The following is a 27,910-nucleotide window of genomic DNA, read 5'->3' on the forward strand; positions in this document are numbered from 1 at the left end:
GCAGGAAAGAGAGAGAGAGGCAGAGTCGTAGTTCGGGATTTTCTCTTTCTGTCATTCTCTCTCTGTGTCTCTGTCTCTCATCTCCCAATCATCCATTCTATCTGTCTATAATCTCCATCAACTAATCTCCGCCCACTCCTTCCTGTCTCTCTCTTTCTCCTCCCCTCTCTTCCTCACTTTCCCTCATTCGCTCCACTCTCTAAACCTCAATCTCTATCTAACTGTAATAATCACGCCAGATATATCAAGTAAAAACTTATTTCTTCATCGAATAATTTTATTTGAAAAATTATATGATCATAGTATAAAAAATGATGATTTGTAAAAATGATTAGAGTATCACAATATTAAAACACACATGCACCAAACTTCAGTCTAATGTTTGAATATGAAAACAGGAGGGATTTATGGCGTCATTAGCAAGATAGTAATTCGTATATATAACTACATTGCTATCAGGGGCAGGTCCCCTAACCCCAAACGTTAGAGGGCGTAGAATCCCCCAAATATGTGACAAAAATTGAAAAGGGGGAAAATATCACATTTGCATTGCCTTTTGTGACTGAAACTAATCAAATGATCATTTATAATTACAAATAATCGTTTAAATTGCTAGATTAGGGCCTTCTTAAAATAACGGTCAGTTGTATTCCATGCACAAATACGATTGTCACCATTAACATAAATGACGCTAAGTATCTGAAGCAAAGAGTCCCTTCGTAGAAGAATTACGATAACCCATGATATTATATGCCGTTCTTTTACCACTATAACGAAGCAGTTAGCAGACGAACATTTATATTCAAATCTGAGCTAAGCAGCTCTAACTAGAAAGAAAATTGAACGCCATTTTGTTTTAAAAAAAAGGACGAACGTGACGTAGCTCTATATGTTTTTAAGGGGCTCAGGCACAAAAAGGAGACATTACATGCATTTCCAAGACAATGAGCCCTTCTAACAAGCACAATAAATAGGCAATATATATGTATGTATATTCCATTCAAATTCATTTGTGTCTTCAAATTTAAATGATTTATTTCACATCCCTTAAAAAATACAATGTATGCAGAAATAAGCAATTTTAGAGCAATTTTAGAAATTGTTACTGATAATACATATAATAACCTCCCAACTTCTAAGTTTATTATTTATATATAGAATCTTAGAAGTCGTATTTAATCGGTCTACCACACATTATTACAGAACAAAAACAGTACTGATACGAGTATTTGCACAAGCTTTTCTTTTTACAATATTCTCGTACATCTGTTACCATAATGAAATTGCAGCATCAAGCTGTATCATTAAAAAAAAAAACCTTTGTATCATTATGCCGTTGAGCTGACAGGGACATTGCGATAGTGGGTTATGCACTGTAAAGATCCTTTGTCTGACGCTAACTATAAAATATTAGGCTTCGAAAATAGAAGGGTGTTTTTAGAAATCTCTCTTGATTTGATAATAATATAATAGCTACATATATATTGCGCACTCATCCATCCCTTGGCATGTACAAGGCGCCTATAAAGTAATATTATAACGCTGGCTTTAACCCAGCTATACCCTAAGTCGGTAAAAGCATTCAATAAATAAATCCCTGCCAAGTATCCATCTACTACACCTGGGTCGAGAGTGGAAAATTCAGATGAATGTCTTGCCAAAGGACATTAGTGTCGCGGCGGGACTCGAACCGCGAACCATGTGATCAACAGTCTGGTGACGTAACCACTAGACCACGACATATCTACTTCTACTTTATATATTACGTCACATAAACATCAATCCAAATGTGATGAGCAATACAAAACTATACAAGTGCAACAACTGCTCAACTGCCGTAACCATATATGTTATCATACTTATAGCACATAAATGAAATGTATGGCGATATGCATGGTTCTACATGCACGAAGCAAGAGAGGGGGTTACGGTTTCCTCGCTGGTGCCATACTTTGTTTATACCTCGTCCATTTATCTTGCCCTACTCTGAGAGTTAGAAACAAAAAGGGGAGAAATAATATTGGAGAACGTTAGTTTTGATTATTCAAAATGATTTTAATGTTAAATTTCCAGATATAATACTTGAATAGCTACCAACGTTTTGGTATCTATACTGCTTTCTTTGTTACTACTACGTCTACCACCAGTGCTACTACTACTTCTACTACTACTACTACTACTACTACTACTACTACTACTATATTACTAATTTTACTACTACTTCTACTACTACTACTACTACTACTACTACTACTACTACAAGTACTACTAATACAACTGATGTTGCCATGTCGTTAACATCATCACCATCATCATATCGATGATGATGATGATGATAATAACGACAACGATGATAATAATAATGATTATCATAATTATTACGATAATAATAATGATGATGATGATGATGATACTATTACTTATAATGATAATATAACATTAATAACAATAATGATAATAATAATGATCTTTCTGCCCAAGGCCTTCTGGGTGTACTACAATACTTCTGGAAAAGCGATAATTACCCGAACGATTTCTTCGCGTCTTCACAGCCATTCGTTCTCTTACACGAAGTCCACATCGTAAAAAGGATTTCTTCACCCCCGCACAGCGCACACTGGCCAGTCCACGTGGTTACCTTCTTACCTCCATCTTCGGAGAGCGTAAAACCGAAGGTGGTATAATGATAGCGACGTGATGCGTAGCCTATGAGGTGGCCTAGAGCTGGAGAATGGAACAAAATATGATCGCAAAGGCTTTCCAGAAATTTGGGTTTTGTATTTATTAACATTTATTTTCTTCTCAACAGTACAATATCAAACACAATGGCCCGAATTCACAAAGCAAGGTTTGAGCTCAGACCGGGTTTGAGCTCAAACCTCCTTTTGTTTCGCCAAACCTCCTTTTGTTATTTACAAACCTGGTTTGTAAATAACAAAAGGAGGTTTGGCGAAACAAAAGGAGGTTTGACCTCAAACCTTGGTCTGAGCTCAAACCTTGCTTTGTGAATTCGGGCCAATGTATATATACATGATATATGTAACAATTATTTCAACATAGAGTACACAGTAAATAATTCAGATACAGAAGGAGGCGAAAGCCCGGAAAGCATAGCTTGAGTTGGGAACGCCCATAATAAATTATCACAGTTACCGAGAGAACATTATAGACATTATTGTGAAATCAACGAAAAGCAAATTAAAATGATATTGTTCATTAATTATTGAAACGCGTGAACATTGCAATCAGATCCTCTAAAACAAGTCTCCTGCTCATGCGCATAGTAATATAATTATGTACAGGAATATCTATGAGATTCGTAACAATGTTTTAAAAAAGAAAGTGGAAAGCAAGAGAGAAATACTCACGCCCTTGACCAGTAGAGTTGGCGAGATCGGTAATGTAATCCCCAAGGATCAGTCCGGTTGAAGTTAGGTCAATGTCTATACGATCGTTACATTCATTGTACCAGTCACCCGAAAGGTCACAGAATCCAACTAAAATCGAAACAGATCAAAGTTATTTGCTTGATCAAAATCAACTGCAGTTATAAAACCTGAAGGGAAAGTATCTCAGGCAAAATACTATACGGGCTAACACAACTGGAAGAATGTAAGAATTACACGATTGTAAACACTTTCGCCAAATCTAACTATTAAAGCAATGTCAGTAGCCTTGTGCGTCATGGTTTGATAAAATGGTGAACGGGACAATGACAAATTTCATAATCAGAGCAGTGAATCATAAAGGAAATGCATTAGTTTACTTAAATTGGCCCTAATGCGATTTCGAGAGTATTTGCGATCGTGTGAAATGTATATTTGAGAAAGGAGTCAATGTTTAGCAAAGTTACGTAAATGTGACGTCGTCACTATTAAATGAATTAATATTTATCTTTATACAGCTATCAGCATGAACACACACTGCAAAATGTATGTTTTTTAAAAGAGAATTTTTAATAGCCAAACATTTCGTTATAATCATCTCCTCTTTTACATCAAATATGCCGAGCCTACCAACGGTGTAGCTGAAGATTCCAAGTAGTACATCATATTAGACCAACAGCCATCGGGACCGATCGATAAAACCGTTTTGGTCAACGTTCAATTTTATTCTAAAGACCCACGAGACGGATATTTTGGTCTCGTTGGCTGTCGGTCTCATGATTATGTTGTTATATATTGTTCATCTTGAATGGGATGATATATCCGTACCTGTTCGACAATTCCTACCGGAGTACCCTTGTCTGCACTTGCATTGGTATACACCGACTCCTTCTACACAAGTGCCACCATTTTGACAGGGTAGACTGCTACATTCGTTGATATCTGAAATATAAGAAACAAGTTACACGTAAACGAGCCTCGGTTTATGAGGAGAAATGTATGAAAATATATCACAATTTTACATCTTTGTGGAAAAAATTATTGCATTTTGTTTTCGTTGAAATAATCGTATGTTGTGGATTTAATCAGCCGGTATGTCTCCATCATCATCATCATTATCATCATCATCATTATCACCATCATCATCATCATCGCTACTATCATCATCATCGTTATCATTATCATCATCGCTATCATCATCATCATCAAGTTGGAACAACCTCACAACAGTTATTTTGAGAGTAACTCCTTTGCACACATCGAGAGGGTAAGTTTATATCATTATTACGCCTATTCATCCCACTAGTCACTAGGTAATGTCATCCTAATTCTACTTCCTTTTAAAAAAAAAATCTTTAAAAAGCGTTTCTTTAAACCCTCGCTATTAGCGGTAAATATTTAAAGGAAGGAAAAGTGAAACAAAGTACAGTGTATATGCATGTACATACCGATTTCACATCGATCTCCGAAATATCCAACAGGACACTCGCAAATGTAGTCAGTAGAACCTTGAACTAGGCTCACACATGTGCCTCCGTTAGAACATGACCAGGGTCTACAGACATCGGAAACTACACAGAGAAGAAACAATGATCAGATTCTTTAAAAAGAACTTTTCGGATATAGGGTCGTTCAGATAATTATGAAGCGGTAAACTGCCGCACAAAACCGCTGCGTTTTTTTAAACGTGTAAATGAATAGTACATTTAAATGCGCGCAGCGAAGCTCTCACGAGTATTCACTGAGCTCTGTTTTATACGATGCAGAAGTGTGAAGCGTATACTTTACGTCATCATGAAACAAACCGCCGCGGTTATTCAGCGTCACTTTCAAAACAAGGCTTTAGACAGTGAAATCATATAGGATGTAAATCTTTAGAAGCCTTAAGAGCAGTTAGACATCGTAATTACACACCCTAAAATGACAAATATCACTCATTTGAGCTGCCACTAAACAAATGTTTCGATAATCCAATTACAAATTTGTAGAATCCTCAAGAGTAGTTACATATCCTCACGTGAGTCTCTATTAAGACAAGGGTTACCAAGGGTGACTACACAACTTGAAATAACATTACAAAGATGGAGGACCTCCCCTATTTAGGACTAATATAATGTATACCTCTCCTTAGGATTATTTCCCTGATGCACAATTTACAACGTACATTCCTAACCCATTGCCTGCTGGAACCGGGCGGTTTCTGCAAATGCAGAAATTTAGTAGTCAACCGGTTAAGCAAACAAGGAAACCAATTTTCACCGGCCCCAAAGTTTTTTGTTTTGTTTTATTTTGTTTCCAATGTGACTAAGGCTACTATCTTACTTTACAAGTTATAACAGAAGATAGATAGGGTGCTTCCCCTTCCCCCACCTACCCTCACATCTCACCTTATATCAATATCTGTCTATAGTGTGAGCAAAGTTTCTTACCAGAGGCACAGTTTTCCCCGTAGTATCCCTGAGAGCAGTTACACGTATAACCATTGACTTCATCCTCACAGGCTCCTCCATTGAGACAAGGGCTACTTTCACATTCGTTCACATCTGAAATGAAGAAAATATTGTAAATATTGTGAAAATTAGAGAATAAAAGTAAAGGAGCTAATACTCAAAAATCGGGAAAATTAGCAGTAAGTTGCATAAAAGTCCTACTGAATGATTGGTTTTGTAAAGTACATTGGAATAGTCTAATGTGGTGGTAAAGTTTGTATTGTGCTTCGGAAAACTTCGGAAAGTAGAACAAGTTTCAAATAAATAAATCATTATTTGTCAATTGCACGGAATCATTTATTTATTTTCAATTTTTTCTATGTAATAATAGTAATGTGTATTGGAGTGGCGTATGCATAAGCAATAATATTTAGTGGTTAGAAAGAACAATTTAATTAGCAACAACATGTTTAAAATAATGTTGTATTATAGCTTGTACTTGTAAAATGGTTCAGAGACACATTACAGGTTGTAATCACGGAATCATCGTCATACCAAAGGCCGAAAGCGAGGGGATTAAAATATTAAAACAAACTTTTGAGTGATGATAATGATGATGGGGAGAAGGAGGAGAAACACGAGGGCGAGGAGGACCGGGGAGGATGAGGAGGAGGAGGAGGAGGAGGAGGAAGATGATGGGGGGGGGGGGGGGGAGGGGGAAATAAGTGGTAATCAAGAAAGGGATGATACTATCATGGTAAGTAGGCAAACGACGATAATGATGATGACGACGATGATGATGAAGACGATGGCGAAAAAGATGATGATGGTTTCAGGGGTCACGATGATTATCATGATACGAACATGCAACTTTGTAAAGTCTCACCTGTTTCACAGTTTGATCCAGTATAACCAAGGGCGCAGTCACAACGATATCCGTTGATTAAGTCACTGCATACACCACCATACAAACATGTGATACTCTGACATACCTCGATGTCTAAAAATAAAAAACAAAACAAATGGAATTCTTGTTAAGGGAATTGTTGTACAGTTGAGGGAAAATACACCATCTAATTGTAAACCCATACATCTGATTTGTTGTAAAGAAGGATTAAACAGTCCAACATAGGCAAACTCCATGGTTGTCTATATATTTTCGTTGTTCCTGTGTATAAGGAACACAATATTAGGCATGTAATAAGGGGGAGGGAGGGGGCATTGGCCGAATGATAGCGAGATGTCTGTCTGAATATCGGGGCTTTTGAGAACGTTTCATCTTGTCTTATGAACTGTCATATGACTTAAAGAAGGTCCGCAAGCTAGATCATCGTTTACGTGGGCTAACACCTTTTCGGTGCGGCCTGTCGAACAGCTGTGCTGCATCAGAACTGCATCCCAGGGGAGAGGAGATGGTAACGTTGATCGTCATCGGAGTAGGAGTTTTCATCTTTTGTACTTATATGTGAGAGTTTTGTTTTATAAGTATCCTATACTAGACTTGGTAATTATCTTTAAACAATCAATTTGATATTACAAATTATCCACCTGATGCACAATGCGTTCCTGTATAACCTGCAGAGCAATTGCAAGTATATCCATTGACTTCATCGGTACACGCGGCGCCATTCTGACACGGGTTGCTTTCACACTCGTTGATATCTGAAATTAATTCAAAATACTTAAATCCAGTTAAAATGTGATATAAGAATGCGTGTCACCGTATTGCACAATGTCCCAAAAGCCATAAAACAGCAGTCATATCAATAATTATAATTATAATAGTTAATAATTATTATCCTTGCTTATATAGCGCCTAGCACTTACTTTATCAGAAATCTCTAAGCACTCTACAATAATGCAGCATAATTACCCTGGCTTTAGCAGTGCAGCTGCTACGCGCGCTGCGTTTCAAGAAATAAATTTCTACCAGGTATCCATTTACTTCACCTGGGTGGAGTGTGGCAAATGTAGATCAATGTCTTGCCAAAGGACATTAGTGCGGCGGCGGGACTCGAACCGCGGACCTTGTGATCGACAGTCCGGCGACGTATCCACTCGACCACAACACCTCTACGCATTAGGCCGGTGTTTTGTTGTTGATTTTCATATGAATTAAAAAAATATTTTAAACACATTACATCGGGTGAATATAAAATCTTTCTTCGTGAAGCTCATGGTAGGGAAATAAAACAGGTAGTTAGAGAAGTTCCATTTTTTTTTCATTAGGAATTCTATTTACCTGCTTCAAATAATATCTTTTATGAAAATATTATGTTTAATTCACCAAATTTCGCGAGGTCAAAGGAGTCTTAGATGAGTTTAGAATTTTCCGAAGATCATATGAGTACATAAAGACAAATGCAATCTTATTCATTTCACATCATTAAATAATTTCATTTCAAAATCAAGCGACCTTCACCTTCATCACATGAGGATCCTGTATAACCTGGTGCGCATGTGCAGGTGAATCCACCAATCCCGTCAAAGCAGGTTGCTCCATTTTGACAAGGTTTCGGTAAACAGTCGTCTATATCTGAAAATTAATAATTAAAAAAAAATCAGTCAGTATCCAACTTTGTTTCTGAAATTAAATTTGACTCATTCTATTTCCGACGCACTTAACAAGTACCATATTCATATTTGATTATACATATATAGGCCTATATGTTCCTCCTATTCGTCACCCACATTTGTTTTAATCATTGAAATGAAGATGAAATCTGTTGACTCATCCAAAGGATAAAATATTTAGTGAGGAAACAATGTACATATGTAAATGATACGTTTTGACTCTGTCATTTAGGGTAAACAATGGGTTGCCCTAACATGCCTGTTAGTTGATTTTGAAAATGATGTTATGGCTACGTATATCTGCCAGTTACACCTTGGTAGGCATTCATACACGCAGAACTTAAATTCATACTTTACTTGAAATATTGAGTCCCTATCTTACTAGATTCACAATTCGATCCGTTAAAACCAACCAGGCAGTCACATCGATATGCATTGATTTCATCTATACACATTGCTCCGTTTTCACACGGGTTAATGGCGCATTCGTTGATATCTGAAAAGAAATGAAGCAGCACGGGGCACACAAAGATATAAATGAATTTACAGTATTATAATGATAAAGCAAAAAGAAAAAAAAACGCAACTGTTGCTATAATGACCTAACTTGTAGAATCTGAACATGACCAAAAAAAGTATCGACATGTCTCTGATATATCTTTATCTTTATCCATGATAACTGAACGAATAAAGCATATCTGTACTAGTTTGGCCAGGAGGGATTATACCACACTGTCACACAGCGAGGTCACTGACAGGTGGCTATCTCATCAACTCAGCTCTCAATAACATAATAAATAAAGGATCATGGGGGACAAACATGCACCGAGAGGGAAATTTTCTATAAAGAGGGAGCAAGTAGCTACAAGTAGTACAATGGGCTTTTAAGTAGAATAAATTTATGAATTAGAAAACAGAAGAGAATAATCATAGAATAGACTCCTAATGAACCTCGTATTGATTTCACTAATTGCGAGTAAAACGAAAAGTGTCTGAAATTTCTTACTCGATTCACAGTCTGATCCGTTATAACCTGGCAGGCAATCGCATTGATATCCGTTGATTTCATCTGCACACGTGCCTCCATTCTGACAGGGGTTCGATGCACACTCATCGACGTCTATAAAACAAACAATAACATACCAGTCACACAAAGCAAGTGGATAAAACGATTGCTTTGTTCTGAAGATTAATGGAAGTAAAACTACATTCTTTACGTTATCAACATTTTGAAATGAATTTTGGCCGCTTGAATCAGTTAATATTTTCTTAATTCATTAAATTCTTACTTGATGCACACTCTGCTCCAGTGAAACCTGGTGAACATTGACAGTTGTAACCGTTAATTTCATCCATACAGTTTCCTCCATTTTGACACGGGGTACTTGCACATTCATTGATATCTGAAATAGATGGAAAATCGAATTACTACGTATATCAACTCGAATTACTGCGTATAACTACTCGAATTACTACGTATAACTACTCGAATTACTACGTATATCAACTCGAATTACTACGTATATCAACTCGAATTACTACGTATATCAACTCGAATTACTACGCATATCAACTCGAAAGTGAAATTCGAAGCAAAATCTAAAAAGTGGAGACGGCCTAACATTCTGTCAACTACACGGCAAAGACTCTTTACAGAACTAGTATGGGGATGATCTCCTTTAGAATGCTGGTAGAAAAAAGCCTTTGCATAATTATGTTAAACTTTGCTACCACCTTTTCCGAAACATAGGGTTGCTGGATCATAGCAAATTTTCAACAAAACAAAAAGTCATTAGAAATTACTAATAGAAACACACAGTCCACATCTTTAAGCTACCGTCTACAGTAACTGTATGTGTAATAGCATAACGCTGGCGGTCATTTTTAAAAGCGTGAAGATGTAAATGTATTTTCCTTTGTCTAAAATCCTACCTGAAGCGCAATTTGATCCTGTATATCCTGGAGAGCAGGCGCATTGATATCCATTGATTCCATCCGTACAAGTACCACCATTCTGGCAAGGGTTCGAGGAACACTCATCGATATCTAGTGACAAATAACAAAATATGAATTACAAAAAGCACAATCTCAAAACCTTTAAGAAATCAACCTATGTCAAAAGCCTTGTACATCACTTTTTGGAATATGCTAACATAATAGTAACATGTTACATAATCCGACTATGAACTTCTTAAGGCAATACAACATGGTTTCCAAATTTGCCTTAAGTTGATTTCTCTAAGTCTTTGCGGTCATGTAAAAATGAGTGATTTGTGATATAGATCAATGAAAGTAAATATTAAAATGCCAGACATTACTGTAGTATCACAGAAAAAACAAAACAGGTCAGCTTACATCGGCTAACATTTAAATATTTGATAAATTCTTACTTGATGCACATTCTGCTCCATTGTAACCCGGTGTGCAATCACAGTTGTAGCCGTTGATTTCATCCGTACACGTACCATCATTTTGGCAAGGGTTTGATGCACACTCATCGATATCTGGAGATAATCAACAAATTATGAATTATAAAAAAAAGCATGATCGCAAATACATTCAAGAAATGAACCTAAGGCAATGTATAGCCTGGTGCACAACCCATTATAACGAAATGTAATAATATCCGACAACCCATTATAACGACATGTTATAATAACCGACTATGATTTCGTAAGGCAATACAAAGAGGTATTCAAATTGGCCTTGATTTGATTTATCCAAGTCTTTGCGGTCATGCAAAATTAAGTGATTTGTTATATAGATCAATGAAAGTAAATACTTAATGCCAGGCATTACTGCAGCATCACGAGAGAACTTAAAATAAAAACACGTCAGATGCTTTCATCGGCGAACATTTTAATATTTTGTTAAATTCTTACTTGATGCACATTCTGTTCCAGTGTAACCCGGTGAGCAGTCACAGTTGTAGCCGTTGATTTCATCCATACAGTTTCCTCCATTTTGACACGGGTTACTTGCACATTCATTGATATCTGAAATAGATGGAAAACATGATTACTCTGTTGCAAACCAGGTAATTGAAAAAAGAGTGGAACTGGCCTTTTCTGACACCACACGTGTTCTAACACTTTGCACCTGTGTTCCTGAAAGCCCCTCTGCACTACTTTTGCATGGAGGGATTAGACCTCCCTGCAAGGTCACTGGCAGTTGGTTATCTTATCAAATCAGCTCTAAATTAACAAGGGCATCATGGGGATCAACGGGTCACGCTAAGGCGTTGTTGGCTGTATAGAGGGGGCAAGTAGCTATAAGTAGTGCAGTTGGGCTTTAATGGGAATGTTTTGCTTTTATAATCGCGGTAGTTTAAATCTTCTAAATGTGTGTTGTTCCTTTGATGAAACAGAAGCATGTCAGAACACAGCGAAATAACCTTCAAATGAAAAAAGAGATAGAGTCAATGTCTATACTATCTTGAATGAATCCCATTTGCATTTTCTTTTTTAAAGTGGAAGAGTGTCTTATCTATATTTGTTCTACCATCAGCTTATTGGGAGGGGCTCACAAGCGAGGTTATTTTCCTTTCGTGCTTCGTGAGCATTAGCTGATGGTTTCATTTTCCCTCTCTTTCTCTCTCTCTCTCTCTTGTTATTGTGTGTCGCTTCCTTAAATTTTGGTTATTATGATACTCATGTTCGTCCTTGTAAAAGAAATAAACTATAAAATATAAATAATAATTTGTATAACTACCTGAAGCGCAATCTGATCCTGTATATCCTGGAGAGCAGGTGCACTGATACCCATTGATTACATCCGCACAAGTACCGCCATTCTGACAGGGGTTCGATGCACATTCATCAATATCTGAAATAAGAATTGCAAAGAAATCGAAATGGAGATTAGAAAACAAAAAACAAGTTATTCGTAATCACGTTCATTACCATAAATAAATCTAGGGTAGATTCTAATCCAATCCAATCCGAGACTTTGTATAGTGTCAGTATTTAGTTGCCTAACCAAAGGCGATGATGAGACTGAAAAGCTACTGTATACTGGGAAAGACTGGGGTAGTGGTTAGTGGTAAACAATGTGGAATAGGTACGTCTTTAGCTGGGTGTTGTGGATAGTGGATAGAAGTTTACATACCATAGCTGCAGGAGCGGTGAATGATCTATCGCCAAACAGAGACAATTTTTGATGACTCTCAATCAGTTACTTACCTTCTGATCGCTAATTCGCTCGAGGATTATATAGGGGTAAGTATGTCCGAAATATACACTGGGGCAAATCCATGCATTGCATACCATGTTAATACAATAATGTTTTATCTATTCTTTTTTTTTACAGGAAGCCATTGCATTGCAGTAAGTGTTAGGGGTTATGCGGTTATACTATCAATAACTTGGATTGCAACATCTTGACGGCAATTCATCAAATTTTGAGCCAGACGGGCTTTAACTCTTATACTTTAAAAACAATGTAACGCCCTTTTGGTTTTGAACAGACATAGTGTTTAATAAAGCTTTCGGTCGATATTAAGAACCACAACGCATTTAAACTTAAACTGAAAAGAACGATACTTGCCATTTATTGATTTATTGAAATACATAATTGATTCATATATTTTGTTAGCATGTAACATTATTATTATTGTATTGTATTGTATCTGTTTGTTTTTATGTTTTGGGTTGCTCGTTTACAAGTTTTTAACTTATTTTAGCAATCCCGGTATTTATAATGATTTCATTTGTAATGATTTCATTTTGATGTTTTTATCTTTTGCCGAATAAATGTGAATTTGAATTGAATTGAATTGATTAAAGACGCATCGTAGTTGGCTCTCATTTGGAATTCAAGGCCATTCGGATGTTTACCCAATCATAGGTGTGGTCAAACGCCAAGATTAGCCTTCATTGTTATGACCAACAGGCCTTAGGTAATGCTCAGCATTATCCACAAATCGCCCCACATTGAGAAGTCAAACGAAGACTCTTCGAGGACTGGGGGGGGGGGGGGTTAATTCTTGATGGGACTACGGGTTCACTGTTCACAGCAGGACTCGTACACCCATTAATAGTTTTTCCACCAAGTCTGATGTCAGCGAAAGATGACTTAATGCACATGGAAACTAGCTACGATCTTTCTTTAACATCGTGTGCTAACATCTTGTCAATGGAATTTATTCTTACTTGATGTACACTCAGATCCATTATACCCGGGTGAGCATACACAGAGATATCCATTGACTACATCTGTACAACTACCACCATTTTGGCACGGATTACTCTTACATTCGTCGATATCTGAAATATGAAAAGGAAGGAGGATGAAAATACAAATGTGAAAATAACCAAAATCATAAATTGATTCGTTTTAAACTGATACATTTATTATGATTATGTCACGGCATATCGGATCGCGAAGTAAAGAACATTAACATGTTTTCCATTGTTTAGATTATGTATGAATATATTCTCAAGTAAACAATCCATCGGTAGGATTGTTCAAAATAGAACATTCATCGATGAACAAAAAGAATGTCGTAAAGACCAGTTTGTAGATAGCGCGTGGTAAAAAAATGACCCCAAATATCCAAATGTCTTTCAATCATGGAGAAGCCACTTTGCGCATTTGAGAATAATCAATTCTAAAGACCAGCTCAATTGAAAAAAATTGGTCCCATCTGCGTTGGTGTATGAATGAATAATGATTACTAATTTGCATGAACACGTATCAAATATTTGTCTCGGTGGGTTTTGCAATTTTGTATAAATGACCTTTATTTACATATTGGCTTTTCATTGGATACTAATGGCGGGAAATTGCAGTGAAGAAAACGAATACGGTGAGCTACTTGATTCGAGTTTCCATGACAAATGTTTCCACGCGCAACGTTTTACTCCTTTTTTTGGCGAATTTGAGGCTGAATAGAACAGTTGATCTTCCTTTTTCTGACATTTGCATTAAACAACGTTACGTTAATGATGTTATGTTGAAATCGAGAAATCTAACTTGATTGACAGTTTATCCCACTGTAACCAAGGAGCATGTGCACTAATATCTGTTGATTTCATCCTAACAGGTCGCCCATTCATACACGGTTTACCCGGATGACATGAACATAGTTTGCGTACATAAAGACACGTGCTATCTTATTCATTCCACATCATTAAAACCATATCCGGACACCTACCCCTGGACATCCACCCGGATAACCACCCATAGTCAACTACAACCTAGGACAACTACCCCTCGGACAACTACCCACAGACAACTATCCCCTAGGACATCTCCCCCCGGACAACTACCCCCACACAACTACCCCCGACGACAAATACCCCTGGACAACAACCAACCGGACAACTACCCCCTAGGATAGTTGTCCGGGGGTAGGTGTCATAGAGGATGGTTGTCGTAGGGGGTAGTTGTCTGGGGGTAGTTGTAGGGGGAGTAGTTGTCCGCGGGTAGTTGTCTGGTGGGTAGTTGTCCTAGGGGGTAGTTGTCCTAGGGAATAGGTGACTGGGGGTGGTTATCTGGGGGTGGATATCCAGGGGATATGTGTCAAAACAATTTTATTTCAAAATCAAGCGTTCTTCACCTTCATCACATGAGGGACCTGTATAACCTGGTGCGCATGTGCAGGTGAATCCACCAATCCCATCGATACAGGTTGCTCCATTTTGACAAGGGTTCGGTAAACAGTCATCTATATCTGAAAAATGTAATTAATAAAAAAAGAATCAGTATCCATCTTTGTTTCTGAAATAAATTATGACTTATCCTATTTCTGACGCACTCAACAACTGCCACAATTTTTTTTTGTAAAATCACTTTTGGGATAGTACACCCTTATCAGCACAAGTGTTGCTTTCCATAGGTGTCCACTTCCTCGGAAGAGTCCCATACATATGATATCATGTTCCTCTTGTTCTACTAAAATTGTTTTCCTTCTAATTATTCAATTTAAGAGGACATCTGTTTGCTCACCCTAAGTCTAAAATTATTATTGGGGAAACAATGTAAATATGTCAGATATATACGTTCTGTTAGTTGATTTTGAAATGATGCTATGGCTACGTGTATCTGTCAGTTACGCCTTGGTTTGAATTTAGGCCTTCATGCATGTAGTAGTTAAATTAATACTTTACTTGAAATATTGAGTCTTATCTTACTAGATTCGCAATTCGTTCCGTTGAAACCAACCCGGCAGTCACATCGATATCCATTGATTTCATCTATACAAATTGCTCCATTTTGACACGGGGTACTTGCACATTCGTTGATATCTATAGTAAATGGAAAAAATCGAATTACTACGTATAACGACTCGAAAGTAAAATTATAAACAAAATCTAAAATATGGAGAGGGCCTTACATTTCGTCACCAACACGACAAAGACTATTTGCAAAATCAGTATGGGGTATGATTTCCTTTACAATGCAGGTGAGAAAAGTCTTCGTGTTTGCTTAAACTGTGCTACCCTACTATCTTACTCAGAAACATCGGGCTGCTAGATTATAACAAATTTTCAACAATTAAAAAAAAAGAAGAAATTACTAATAGAAACACGCGGCCCACATCTTTAAACTACAGTATATGTGTAATAGCTTAGTGTTGGCCATTTGCAAATGTGTCGTTATAATCAAACAGTCAAGCTATAGCAATGTCGATAGCCAAGTAGACTACCTTTTGAGTTGTGCGAACATTACAGTAACATGTTACCTAATTCGACTGGTATGGTAATTTCTTAAAATTATAAGCATGGTATTCAAATTGATTCCGAAAAATCCCGTGCAACTAAATAACAGAAAAGATGAATTAAATTCAAACAGATATATTTTTAAAATAATCAGGTGCCCTTTGGGATCGTGAATATTAGGGTGGGGAAGGACACGTACACAAAATTAAGGGGGAATATAATTTGTAATGCAAAATATGACCAATATTGTCATCATACAGTTACCAACTTGTTAATACGATGAATCGGTAGGCTTCTCTAAGCTTAATTCAAGATCATTAAGTTAAAAACATACCCTACATCAGACAAATCTTAGATTATACCTCTTTATTAAATAGTAGTGGAGCCTAATGAGCTTGTGTATCTATGATAATGAAATGAATTTGTAATTTTTACTAAATTGGCAGGTTGTCCCGTTGAAACCAGGAGAGCAGTCACACAAGAATCCGTTGATTTCATCCGCACATGCTCCTCCATTTTGACAAGGGTTGCTGGCACATTCATTGATATCTGAGATTAAGGCATGGTGTGAACGACCAAGATAAATTGTTAACTTAAAAGTCAGATTTCAGATCTGAAAATATTACGGGCAAATCAAAAACAGCGTTTCATGATATTTCACATGTCACCCTCAAGCAGTGTAACCTTTGCCTTATCTTTGGGCTCTTTTCTCGTTTATCTACAGGTAATCTGTCTATAAAGACCACCCAAGGGAGACAAGAAAAAGCGGTTGTTATAGGCAGGTGGTCTTAATGTACAGGTTCGTTCAGTACATGGTTCAACAACAAATATTTTCAAGGGAAATATATATTGTGGGCACTAAAGCAGGTTTGTTGACTTTGACTTTATTTCTATATAATTCATGACATATGAATACATTCCCTCAACTAGGGCAAACTGATCTTTAACTACATTTGTGTTTCTTAGAGTTTCTTTTCAGTACAGTGAATGTTAGGTCAGAGTTCATTCACATAGGATACAGACATTTGAATATACTGGACAATACTTCACAAGTTAGCACGTAAGCGAATCCAGATGGAAGGATATATATCGGAATTGCTTAATAAATAGCAGGAGGGTGATATGTGCTAACCATAAAGAAGCCGTGAATTTTGTTGAGGATCAACAAATTAAGATTAGTTGAGGTTTGATTCGTCTATATTTGTTGAGATTAATCAATTTGATATCCATACCTTCTCGGCAGGTTGGACCAGAATATCCAGGAGCACAGGAGCACGTGTAGGCGTTCAGGCCAACTTCTCTACAAGTGCCTCCATTCTTACAAGGATTGCTAGCACATTCCTGGATGTCTAGAAATTCAAAAAGATTAAATTACATTTTCATTTTCATTTCATTTTATTTCTTTTATTTTAATTTCTAAAAATAAAATATAACAATATATCATGTTGACCTGTGCAGGGCTTGTTCCTAATTATATTAAACAAATTCACAATAAATACATGTACAACATGCCTTGAATCATAAAAAAATAACAATACGTACATAACGTATATGATGTAAAAGAAATTTCATAGTTTGATAATCTATTTAACATCTACAAATGTTTGAAAATGCAGGGCCGACATGGAAGCCAAAGGCTTGTGAATAATTGAAGGCCCCTAAATGTGAAAACATGACCTCGTTGGACTTTTTAAAGAATACCTGTGATTACTTATCTCGTATTTAAACAGCGTCTGGTAGAGACGTAAGTTTTCTTAGATTTGCTGTATGTTTTTTTTCTTCAGAAAGTGTCGGGTAAACTGCACCCGAGACTTTTGCGACAAGAGAGTGTATTTTAACTCAACCTGACCCATCTGGAATTAGGGCTTGATTATTCACAAAAGTTCATTTAACCCAGTTTAAGGGGGGGGGGGGTTCACCAAGATCCCAAGTCGAACTTAACTCGGACTTAACAATTATGGAGAGCGATTTGTAGCCTTAAAATAAAATATATACAAAAGCAAAAATTTAAGTATTTTAGACTTTTCATAAATTCCACATTAAGAACATGAAATCTTCTTGATAATAGAAAATATGAACGACTTGAATCAACTTTTTATGCCTTTTAAAATAACTTTTACAAAAAAAAATCAAAGATGCTAGCGGCTTTCCATAATTGTTAGGTCCGACTTAGAGATAAGTTCAACTTAGGATCTTTGGGAAACACCCCCCAGACTTAAGGCCCGGTCACACAGGGAGGACGCATGGGGAACGCACGGCCAGCGCATTGGAAATTTGCAATTTGGGCCAGTGCGTTGTCGTTCGCTAGGCGTGCGTCATCATTCGTTACTCGTTCGTCGAGCGCGCTGGACCAACGCTGGACCAGCGCTATGCATGCGTCGTCATTCGCTGTGTGCATCGGGATTTTTTGAGCATGCTCAAAAACGTGCGCCGAGCTCGACGCATGAATATACACGCCAAAGGCACGCCAGGCATGCGCCGGAGCGCGCTAGACCAGCGCCAGACATGCGTGGAGCGCGCTAGACCAGCGCCAGACAAACGCGGAGCACACGCCCTGTATACGCACAGCGCGCTAGCTACACGCCGTGCATTTTGTGTCAGCTCGCTAGCTTTTCCAAAATTATGACAAAAGTTAGGCACACGTTCTTTTCCGATTTCCAATGCGCTGGCCGTGCGTCGTAGAACGCGGTGCATGCGTGGACCATTCGTCCAGCGCGCTAGCAACACGCTGTGCATTCGTGGAAGTTGTTTTCATGTGCGCTCTGTGTGCGCCCTGTGTGCGCCCTGTGTGCGCCCTGTATACGCCCTGTATGCGTCCAGCGCGCTATGCATTTGGTGTCAGCTAGCTGTATAGCTTCGACAAAAGTTGGGCGCACGACAACGCACTGGCCAAAATTGCAAATTTTCCATGCGCCGGCCGTGCGTCCCCCATGCGTCCCCTCTGTGTGACCGGGCCTTTACCTATTTCACATATGGATCCCGTCAATCCAAGATCGCAGATACACAGAAAACTATCAACCTTATCTGAGCAACGGCCGCCGTTCAAACAAGGATTAGAGTTGCATTCATTAATATCTATGGTGAACAAAAACAAATAATATTATTATTATTTTCATTTATTATATTATTATTATCATTATTAAGATTATCATTGCCATCACAGTCAACATTTGTATCATCATCATAATCATTATTATCTTCATTGTTATCACATCCGTTATCACATTATCATTATCATTAACGTCGTCATGATCATCATTATCGATATCATTGCGATTATAATCAATTTCTGTCATCATGATCATCATCATCATCATGATCATCATCGTCGTATTTTACCTTCTTCACATTCGATTCCGGTGTAACCTGGTGCGCATATGCAGGAGAATCCAGCAATCCCGTCGATACAAGTAGCGCCATTTTTACATGGGTTTGGTGAACATTCATCTATATCTGAATATACGATATGTTGTGTTTGTGTTGTTAGTACACGTTACGACTCAATGTATATATTTGAATACAAATTATTTCAATTCAATTCATTTATTTCCACAGATTCATAAAAGAAAATATAAATTACAATCAAATATAAAAGCATTACAACAAAAGATGAACCTGCAGAGGGGGTGATCAAAAACCACAGAGGTCTATATCATTCTTTTAAAGTCACAACCACGTATAATGAAAAAAAAAAACATATCTAAAAACAATGTGTAGTACAAGTCGGAAAAACTGGAAATAAACTCTGGCCCGACATTGCAATCTTGAAGCTCTTTGAAATATTATACAAAAAATGAAATCACAAAATTTGTTGACTTTGAAATGCCTGAAAGTTGTTGAAGCAGCCACAAAGTACCCTAGGAAAATGGGTCTGGTCTGTTTGAGGAATCAAATGAACCACACCTAAACAAATTTTTTTCTTGAAAGATTATTTCACTCACTTATTTCACAGAAGGTGCCAAAGAATCCATCAATACAGATACAGGTGAAACCATTGATCATGTCTTCACAAACGCCGCCATTGATGCAGTCTACAACCTCACACTCGTCGATATCTGTAAAGTAATGCAAAAAAACAAATTCAACAATGAATTATCTTGCTTTTGTGACCAGTAGCGGAATTATAATGATACTTTGCCCTGAGAGCTGGGGCCACAGGTGTAACAATACTTTTTTAAAAATCAAATTTGCCAGAATTTTGATTATGTCACTAATATCTCCGACAAGCAACAACAAAAATCAGATGTTCTCATTTGTGCCATGTAGGGGCACAAGGGGAGATTTGCTTCATGATGGATATTAGAGATATTGCTGTAATGATCTGGACGGGCAAAACTCGAATTCAACCCCCCCCCCTCCCCCTCCCCCTTCCCCTTTCCCCCACACACACCAATCCCTGAGATCCGCCACTGGTTTTAGTGACTGGTATCGCCTTTAAAATCACCCCTAAACTCATGAGTAACAGTGTTATAATTGGCGTTTGTGTATTTCCACAGCTATCACATATTAGTGAGTATTATTATTTGGATTTCTCATTTCCTGAAATCAATGTCAGAAATTAATATTTTACAATTTAAGGTATAACTTTTAATACCAGTGAAAAGTTCCTCTCATTCCAACCTTCTTCATATATTGCGTAATTGAACAGCCTATATGTGTTCGAACATAAATGAGGGTTATTATTATATTTTAATTTTGTACCTGTAGTGCAATTTTTGTCAGTCCAGCCATCTGAGCAACTGCAATTATAGTCATACTCTTGATCAGTGCAGGTTCCATTGTTATTGCACGGGGTGTCTCTGCAGTTGTCTCTATCTGGAAATAACGATTTGTGCAAAACATCCATCACCACAATGAAAAACATAGATTATTGCATGAAATGTCCATCACCACAATGACAGAAATAAATGATTGCCTAATATTAATCATTAGGTTTACAAATCATACATAAAAGCGGATATTGCCTAAAAATGTGCGTGTTTTACTTAAGCGTTTTTTGTTCTAATAATAATCTTTATAAGTGCAGAAGTACGTGTTCTTTCATAAAGTTGACAACTTTCAGGAGCAGTCCTATATTCCGTCCATACAAGAGGGTTTATATGGCAATTACAGTCAATTATCACCGCATATTACACACCCTCACATATTTTAATCAGGGGAAATTGTCATGTGGGGTAGATGTCCATGATACGAACAGGGGCTGTTGTCCAAGGGTATTTTTCAGGGTGAGTTATCTGAAGCGACAGTCTAGGAGCAGTTGCAGAATCCAAAAGAAGAATACAGTCTATATCTGCATTTCTTGGGGGGGGGGGGGGATTTTAGAGGGCGGGAGAGGTATGTATATGTAGTTGCATATAATGGGGTTTTGATAATTAGATTTCAATCTAAGCTTAGTAATATGTACCTGAATCATATGTGATGTTAAATCCTCTGAAGCTCGTATCTCGATCCGAGGTGAAATAGATCCACGCTTGATCAGAGCTTACTGTGAAAGCGTCCCCTGACGATTGAACGGCTCCTTCGCCATTCACATCAACAGTCGATCCTGGACCAATGATGACATTATCACTGCTCCCAGGAGTGGTTTCGATCTCCAGATCATTGACGTAGAATGTGATGTCCAACGCACCAAGCACCCTGACGAGGTAAACGCACTCCTGGAGGTTGGGGTAGTTAGCGGGATAGGAGGGACTGAGAATCTCTCCAGTGGTGTCGGAAAATGTCTCACCGCAAGTTGATTCTGAAGCCAGAACGAAAAATGTGACTTCCAAATTCAGTTTCATTTGTGACTTTCAAGCTCAGTTTCCAAGTTTAAGGCATTCGTTTTCATGAAATATTGCCATCACTGAAATCATATTTACCGAGTTGAAGACGAGGTCATGATTTTAATAAGGGAAATATACCATTGTATCTCCCGAAAGATAAGCCAGTCAATAATATTATTTTTACCTATTCCTTTGTGAATATGAGCAATATGTGAACTTTCATTGCATGGTGAAATTACCTCGCATAGTTATTAAATATAAATGTGAGTCAGTCCTGGCCTTGTAGCTATTCAGAAAGTTAATTGTCTTGAACAAAACAAATATTTTGTACAATTCTAAGGGACATTTTGCTGAGGTGACCTCTCTCCTACCTCGCCTGGAAAAAAACATTCTTATTCGATGATCTCTTTATTTCGTTTAAATGACTTTAGATCAGTTGCATTGTCGGTTTTAGTAACTTTAAAATCTGTTTATACAATATACCTCTGCCTAATAATCTGATGTAGAGTGACAATTCTTGAACCTTCATGGAAATAATGAAATGAATAAAGCCTCGTTCATATTATGACGCGGCCAAACTGCGGACTTTTATTTCTTTTAATGAATCAAAAAAGTATAATACGCGTCTCACTTCTGAATCTCTTAAACGGAACTTATGGAAAACGCGGAGGAACTGTGTTGCCATTCATTTACTGCTTTTTTTCGGCGGTTAATGGCGGTTAACCACGGCATATCTTAACACGCCTTAAAGATACTGTATATTTTCACAATGAAAATATGTTATTATATTATATCTATTTTACTGTGATTATTAAGACACTTTAAAATGTTTTATGAAAATAATGTTCATATTATATTTATTCTTGGGAACCTACAAAAACAAGCAATGCTTCCAGTAGGTTCCTGTTTCATTCCATAATTTTGAACTTACTTTGTCAACTATAAACAATTGATATATGAAATGGAATGAAATCAATTAATCAATCAATCAAATTGAATCAATTAGGAAACTGGTCTTAGAAATGTAATTTGAGATAAAGAACGTAACACTAGATAATAAATAGTACATAAGAGGATAAAATACTCACGAGTCGACTGATCACAGGTAGATCCCTGATAGAAGGTTGGACTGTCCCCTCTGCTCTGGGAGCACAGGCATAAGAACCGACCCCCTCCTGACACACAGGTAGACGGGGGAATACAAGGGCCACTATCACAAGGATCTGATCATCGGTAGGAGGATAATGAAAAAATGATTAAAGAAACATTTTTCCCTTTTTTTTTTTAGGTAGCAGACATCATAGCAAAAAACAATAACATGAATGGGATGATGAATTTGTTAAAATCATACTGATGAATTTCATAATATTAATGTGGTGGTGGTGGTAGTAATGGTAGTGGTTTAATGATGACAGTGATGGTGATAATGATGAAGGTTATAAATATAATGATGGTGGTCCTATGGATGACGGTAAGGTGATGTTGATGATTTGGATGACGTTGATGATGATGATAATGATGATGACGATGACGACGACGATGATGATGATGATGGCGGCAATAATGACGGCATTAATGATTATACTAGTGATGATGATGATGATGATGATAAAAAATAAAGATGTGGACGGCGATGATGATGTTGATGATGATGACGATGATAATGGGGAGAATGATAATGATAATACTGATGATGAGGATAATTGATTACTAAGGTTGTGATGCTCGTTGATAATACCAACCTTAATGATGGCGTAAACACTATGCTACAAATCAGAAGGATAGGCTTAGCAATGTTAGAACGCTTGAGAAGGAAAAACCGTTCAAATGTTTGATTATACATTGTGTTATTCCATTTAGTTCTTGCTGATGTGACTTCCAGACAAGCTTATTCATGCTATATACTACTACCTGTAAACATATTCATGGTAACCATTCCTCTTATAACTTGTACTCGCCAGCTCAAACGCATTTATCATTGACGCTATGATGAATCAATCACTGAAACGACTATGGCGAATAAATTATTGTTTGCAATCGTTTCGCCGTATCGTTAAGAGCAACATTCATTTACTTTACTTTGACAATGTTTTACGTTTTGTTTGCAGTAGGACATCGTGATTGGTTTTTGAAAAAACACATTCAACTCATACAATAATGATATGGTCCTATTTGCACAGACTAGGTTCATTGTTATTACTGCTTTTCATGAGGGCCATGCAATCAGTATTTCCCCCAGCACTGCCAGCTACCTAATTCATACATCTAAGTCGAGAGATACTAATGTGCTTTGTAAACACATAGACCAAAGATGACAGCACCGAGGAGGGATCGAACCCGGGACTTTTAGAATGACAGGAATGAGCATAATTATGATTTCAAATTTTGAAATATACTATACTAATTACCAAACTAACCAACAAAAACCAAAGTACAATTCATTCATCTTCATATATTCACCTGATGTAAATTAATGAAAAATAGATTTTTTAAATAAAGCGGCCCCTGACTCATAGCGGTGATGTGTATGTGTTTGAAAGCCTACCAAAAGGTCAGGCAAATAAATGTTAAAAACTGATGACTTTTTGGGCCTTGCGAACTAGATTCCTTAAGGACAGTTACCTCTGCAACCTAACAGGGGATCACCTTGCCCCAACGTTCCTTAGTGTTCACACAATGCACTCTCAAGCCCCCCCCCTTCCCCTCCCGGCCCCCTGCCCCCCCCTCAACTTTCAATTTTCATTCCGGGCGCCGCCAGTGACAGAAAACTTTGGGGAATTTGGGGAGTGCGGGTACAATAAACTTCTTTAAATACACCTGCATGCCCTCAGTCTTTTGTATTCTATTTGGAGGTCACTACTGGATTTGCATGGTATGGCATCCATAGAAACTTTTTGTGAATGAAATGAATGGGTAACCTTCAGTGCCTTATCATGAAAGAACTTTGAATAGATAGCTGTGGGAAAAGAACAAATTTGTTTAACTTCTAGCCAGGTTTTACACCTGTAATCGTAGGGGTAATAAGCTCGACTACAAGTCAAGTGCACCGGGGCATAATATTTCTGTAGTTTACACAGCATTTATTTTTTGTCTTTGTGGTGCGCTTGAAGTATTTCAAATATTGATTTAATATATTCTTTTTCTAAAGAATGACTATTGTTTTTGTATCAAATTTGCAACAATTAAGATTGGTGAGTACATCGTGTGAATAGTTGAAAGGAATTTACATAGTATTAACAATTTCTTAAACATTTACCATAATGATAGACCTAAGAATAATTACATAATCCCGTAGATGGGTAGAGTATTTCAAGGGGAAATTAACTTTGTGTGGCCGCACAACTGACGCCAAAATATGTCCTCTTATAGCTTTTTAAAGCTTTTTCAAAAGCACTGGTTTAGACTTTGGCGAAGGAGGACGGTAAAGTCTATTTTGGGGAGAGGGCTCACCCATGGAGAATGTGTGATAAAATAATGCTAGAAACAAAATTACCTTCCTTGGAAATATTTAACCTCGTACCATCAGACTTCTTAAAGTATCAAATCGTATTCCTATATTCATCATCAAATCGTTCATCGAATGTCCGCGAGACCGATGGTTCATAAAAGTGGCGGATTTTAGGGGGCACGACCAGATTGTGTCCCCCTTAAACTCCTTTTTCACACATTCCTGAATAAGCCACCGGTCCATGAGAGCGACAATTTATTCGTTTGTTCATCACGTTCATGGGTCGTTGATCTCTTATAGGCTGTCGGCCTCCACGGTCTTTGGTCTCGTCAAACTTTTGACAACTTTTTTGAGGGTTCACCTGGGCTAACGGTATCGGGTCGGTCAACTGGGTTTCCCTACTTCCTGAGATAGTTATGAAACTAGCAGACCAGATTTTAATCTCTTTATTAACGTATATACCCCCATGCTGTTATCGAGGTAAAAAGCCAAACTGTATCGCCAAGAGCTACATATCTCGAGATATGACCGTGAAATATGTTTGCTTTCATGATCCAATGACTGTCGAGCACGCTTTCTGCTTGTTACCTTTTCCAAACACAACCACAACCAGAAATCAGTGAGGGAAATCTTTAGAAACCCACTTGTGATGATCTATGTATTGTGTGCCTGTGGCCACCTGTGTTGTATATCATTGCAGAAAATATTTTCTGGTGATAAAGTAATGATTACACCTGTCATACATGTTACTTGTAGTATATTGTTAACATAGCCGAGGCTTTGATTACTATAATGAGCCATACATAATGAGATGGCGGGGAAGGCAAAGCTTGTTCCGATATTCCCCAATATTTAACCCCAGAAAAAGCTTCAAGACGCCCAAGATCTGTTGTGATACTTCCAAAAATAACTTTGGTCCTTAAACTTATGCGAAAATAGTTATATTGTCATCGTTTTAGAAGAACAAAAAAAAATTGCTGGATATTGCGTTTTGTCCAAGTTGACGCATGTAATAAAAACAAGGAGTAGATAGACAAGGCTACATCTTATTGCAAGAAAGTGACAATTTTTTTTTGAGAGTCAAGTAGACCGATAACTCACGTGATTGACGGCCCAGCGACCACTAGACCGACACTATCTTTGGCGTTTCTAAGGGCTCAATAGACCGACGGTTCACGAGACGGACATTTTCTATCTTCCATTATCGGTTGCTTATGCTTTTCTTTGTTTTGTCGGTCCCATGGGGTGTTGATCTAGTGCGTTGTCGGCCTATTGGGCTTGTGGCTTTCTGAACGCCTTTTCAACGTCGGTCTCCTGTGCTGTTAGTCTACCGAAATGGCCCCGATAGATAATAATATCTTGAAACGATGTATATTACATATATAGATTATTATTGTCCACCACCTTTGAAAATGTACTAACATTGCAACGACGTATTACATAACCCAAACATGATTTCTATGAGATCATATTATGAAAGGCTATAATTGTGATTGTCTTGGAGTTGATTTCTTCGGTAGTATGACGAAAAGATCCTTGCTGCTTGAATGTTGGTACTTTCAAAGTTCTTAAGGGATGGGGCTGCAGCCTCTCCCCAGCCACTCCCAAACCCACACCTTACGCATATGCCTATCATTAACAATAATTGTTGCTATTGTTATGGAAAATGAAGGCTAGTAATAGAAGTTGCAGCCGAAAGTCAGCAAACCATTGAACAAACAAAGAAAATCTTAAGTATCAATAGGTCATGGAAATATAATAGTTCGAAATATATCTTTCAAATGACAACGCCAAAACAGTAAACATAGCGTTCTCCTCTAAATATGAACTATAACTATAATTTTCTATGTAAATTCTACAATATAACGAACCTTGTGCTGTGACTGCGCAAATCAGGAAGAGATTTATACATATTCCACAAGCTATATGCAGAACACTTTTAGAAGCCATCACAAGGAAGGGCTGTCAAATAAATCCTCGACAAGTCATTCGTGCTTTCTATATCTCCATAATATCCATGAGTGTTCTTATTTGATTGATAACCGGGCAGAGTTTAGAAAAAGACAACAAGCGAGATCCAGAAACGATTCGCCAGCTCACCCCCTGCAAAATCAAGTTCAGTCCATGATCGGGTATATATACAGAGTAACAGAGAAGCAGTCCTGACTCATTACAAAAGAACTCCACTCATGCAGTCATAATGCTTTGTGTCGTACGGTGGGTCCTATGAATGGGTCTGAGTGAGATGTGCAAACTTGTCAAGAAGGAAATATGTTGACATTTGATAAAATATAACACAGAAAATATTCGACGATTGTCATTGGCTTGGATAGAATGCGAACGGATTTATTTATATTACGAGCAGCGGTTGAATGAGAATAAACTTACCTGCCTACGTGTACAAACTACACGTGTGCGCTGATATCGAAAATAGTATACTTTCCACCTGCTTTACATAATAAAGGGCTACATTTTTATTTTCAGAAAACCTATAACAATCAATGCTATAACACGTATTTTGATTACACTTCATTATACACACACGTTCATGTATCATATCAGATCACCAATGTAACTGCTAACTTTCTTATGTAAATGGAAATGTTTTGCCCCTAAATTCTTTGAAATGATCAGTACCGGGGGATCA

The 27,910-nt window shown here is 37.5% G+C and overlaps 1 protein-coding gene across 3 annotated transcripts; it reads right to left on the reverse strand.

The window, feature by feature from the left end:
* Positions 1-264: 264 nt before the first annotated feature.
* LOC115923648 (fibropellin-1-like) lies at positions 265-27,442 on the reverse strand. Of its 3 annotated transcripts, XM_030984776.1 has the most exons (28): positions 27,135-27,442; positions 22,904-23,038; positions 21,455-21,790; positions 20,752-20,865; positions 19,992-20,105; positions 19,390-19,503; positions 19,012-19,125; positions 17,283-17,399; positions 16,486-16,599; positions 15,523-15,636; positions 14,949-15,062; positions 13,540-13,653; positions 12,101-12,214; positions 11,272-11,385; positions 10,780-10,893; positions 10,322-10,435; positions 9,679-9,792; positions 9,396-9,509; positions 8,772-8,885; positions 8,238-8,351; positions 7,364-7,477; positions 6,702-6,815; positions 5,816-5,929; positions 4,835-4,957; positions 4,215-4,328; positions 3,369-3,497; positions 2,526-2,724; positions 265-1,986 (listed from the first exon to the last, which is right to left on the reverse strand). In XM_030984776.1, the coding sequence occupies exons 1-28, from the start codon at positions 27,211-27,213 to the stop codon at positions 1,926-1,928; spliced, it is 3,459 nt and encodes a 1,152-aa protein (XP_030840636.1). In that variant the 5' UTR covers positions 27,214-27,442; the 3' UTR covers positions 265-1,925. The 3 variants fall into 3 exon arrangements, with proteins under 3 accessions (XP_030840636.1, XP_030840637.1, XP_030840639.1); XM_030984777.1 differs by lacking the exon at positions 15,523-15,636; XM_030984779.1 differs by lacking the exons at positions 10,322-10,435; positions 10,780-10,893; positions 11,272-11,385.
* Positions 27,443-27,910: the final 468 nt, after the last annotated feature.

This window comes from Strongylocentrotus purpuratus, unplaced genomic scaffold, assembly GCF_000002235.5.
Source record: "Strongylocentrotus purpuratus isolate Spur 01 unplaced genomic scaffold, Spur_5.0 spur5_scaffold_14, whole genome shotgun sequence".
Lineage (NCBI taxonomy): Eukaryota > Metazoa > Echinodermata > Echinoidea > Camarodonta > Strongylocentrotidae > Strongylocentrotus > Strongylocentrotus purpuratus.

Bases quoted from the DNA above. Each gene is read 5' to 3' on its own strand.
- LOC115923648 (XM_030984776.1), bottom strand. From the start codon at position 27,213: ATGGCTTCTAAAAGTGTTCTGCATATAGCTTGTGGAATATGTATAAAT. The intron at 9,510-9,678 runs GTAAGAATTTAA...TTTGTTTTATAG, and splicing joins TGGAGCAGAGTGTGCATCAA to ACGTCGATGAGTGTGCATCG. The intron at 2,725-3,368 runs GTGAGTATTTCT...TCCATTCTCCAG, and splicing joins CAACTCTACTGGTCAAGGGC to CTCTAGGCCACCTCATAGGC.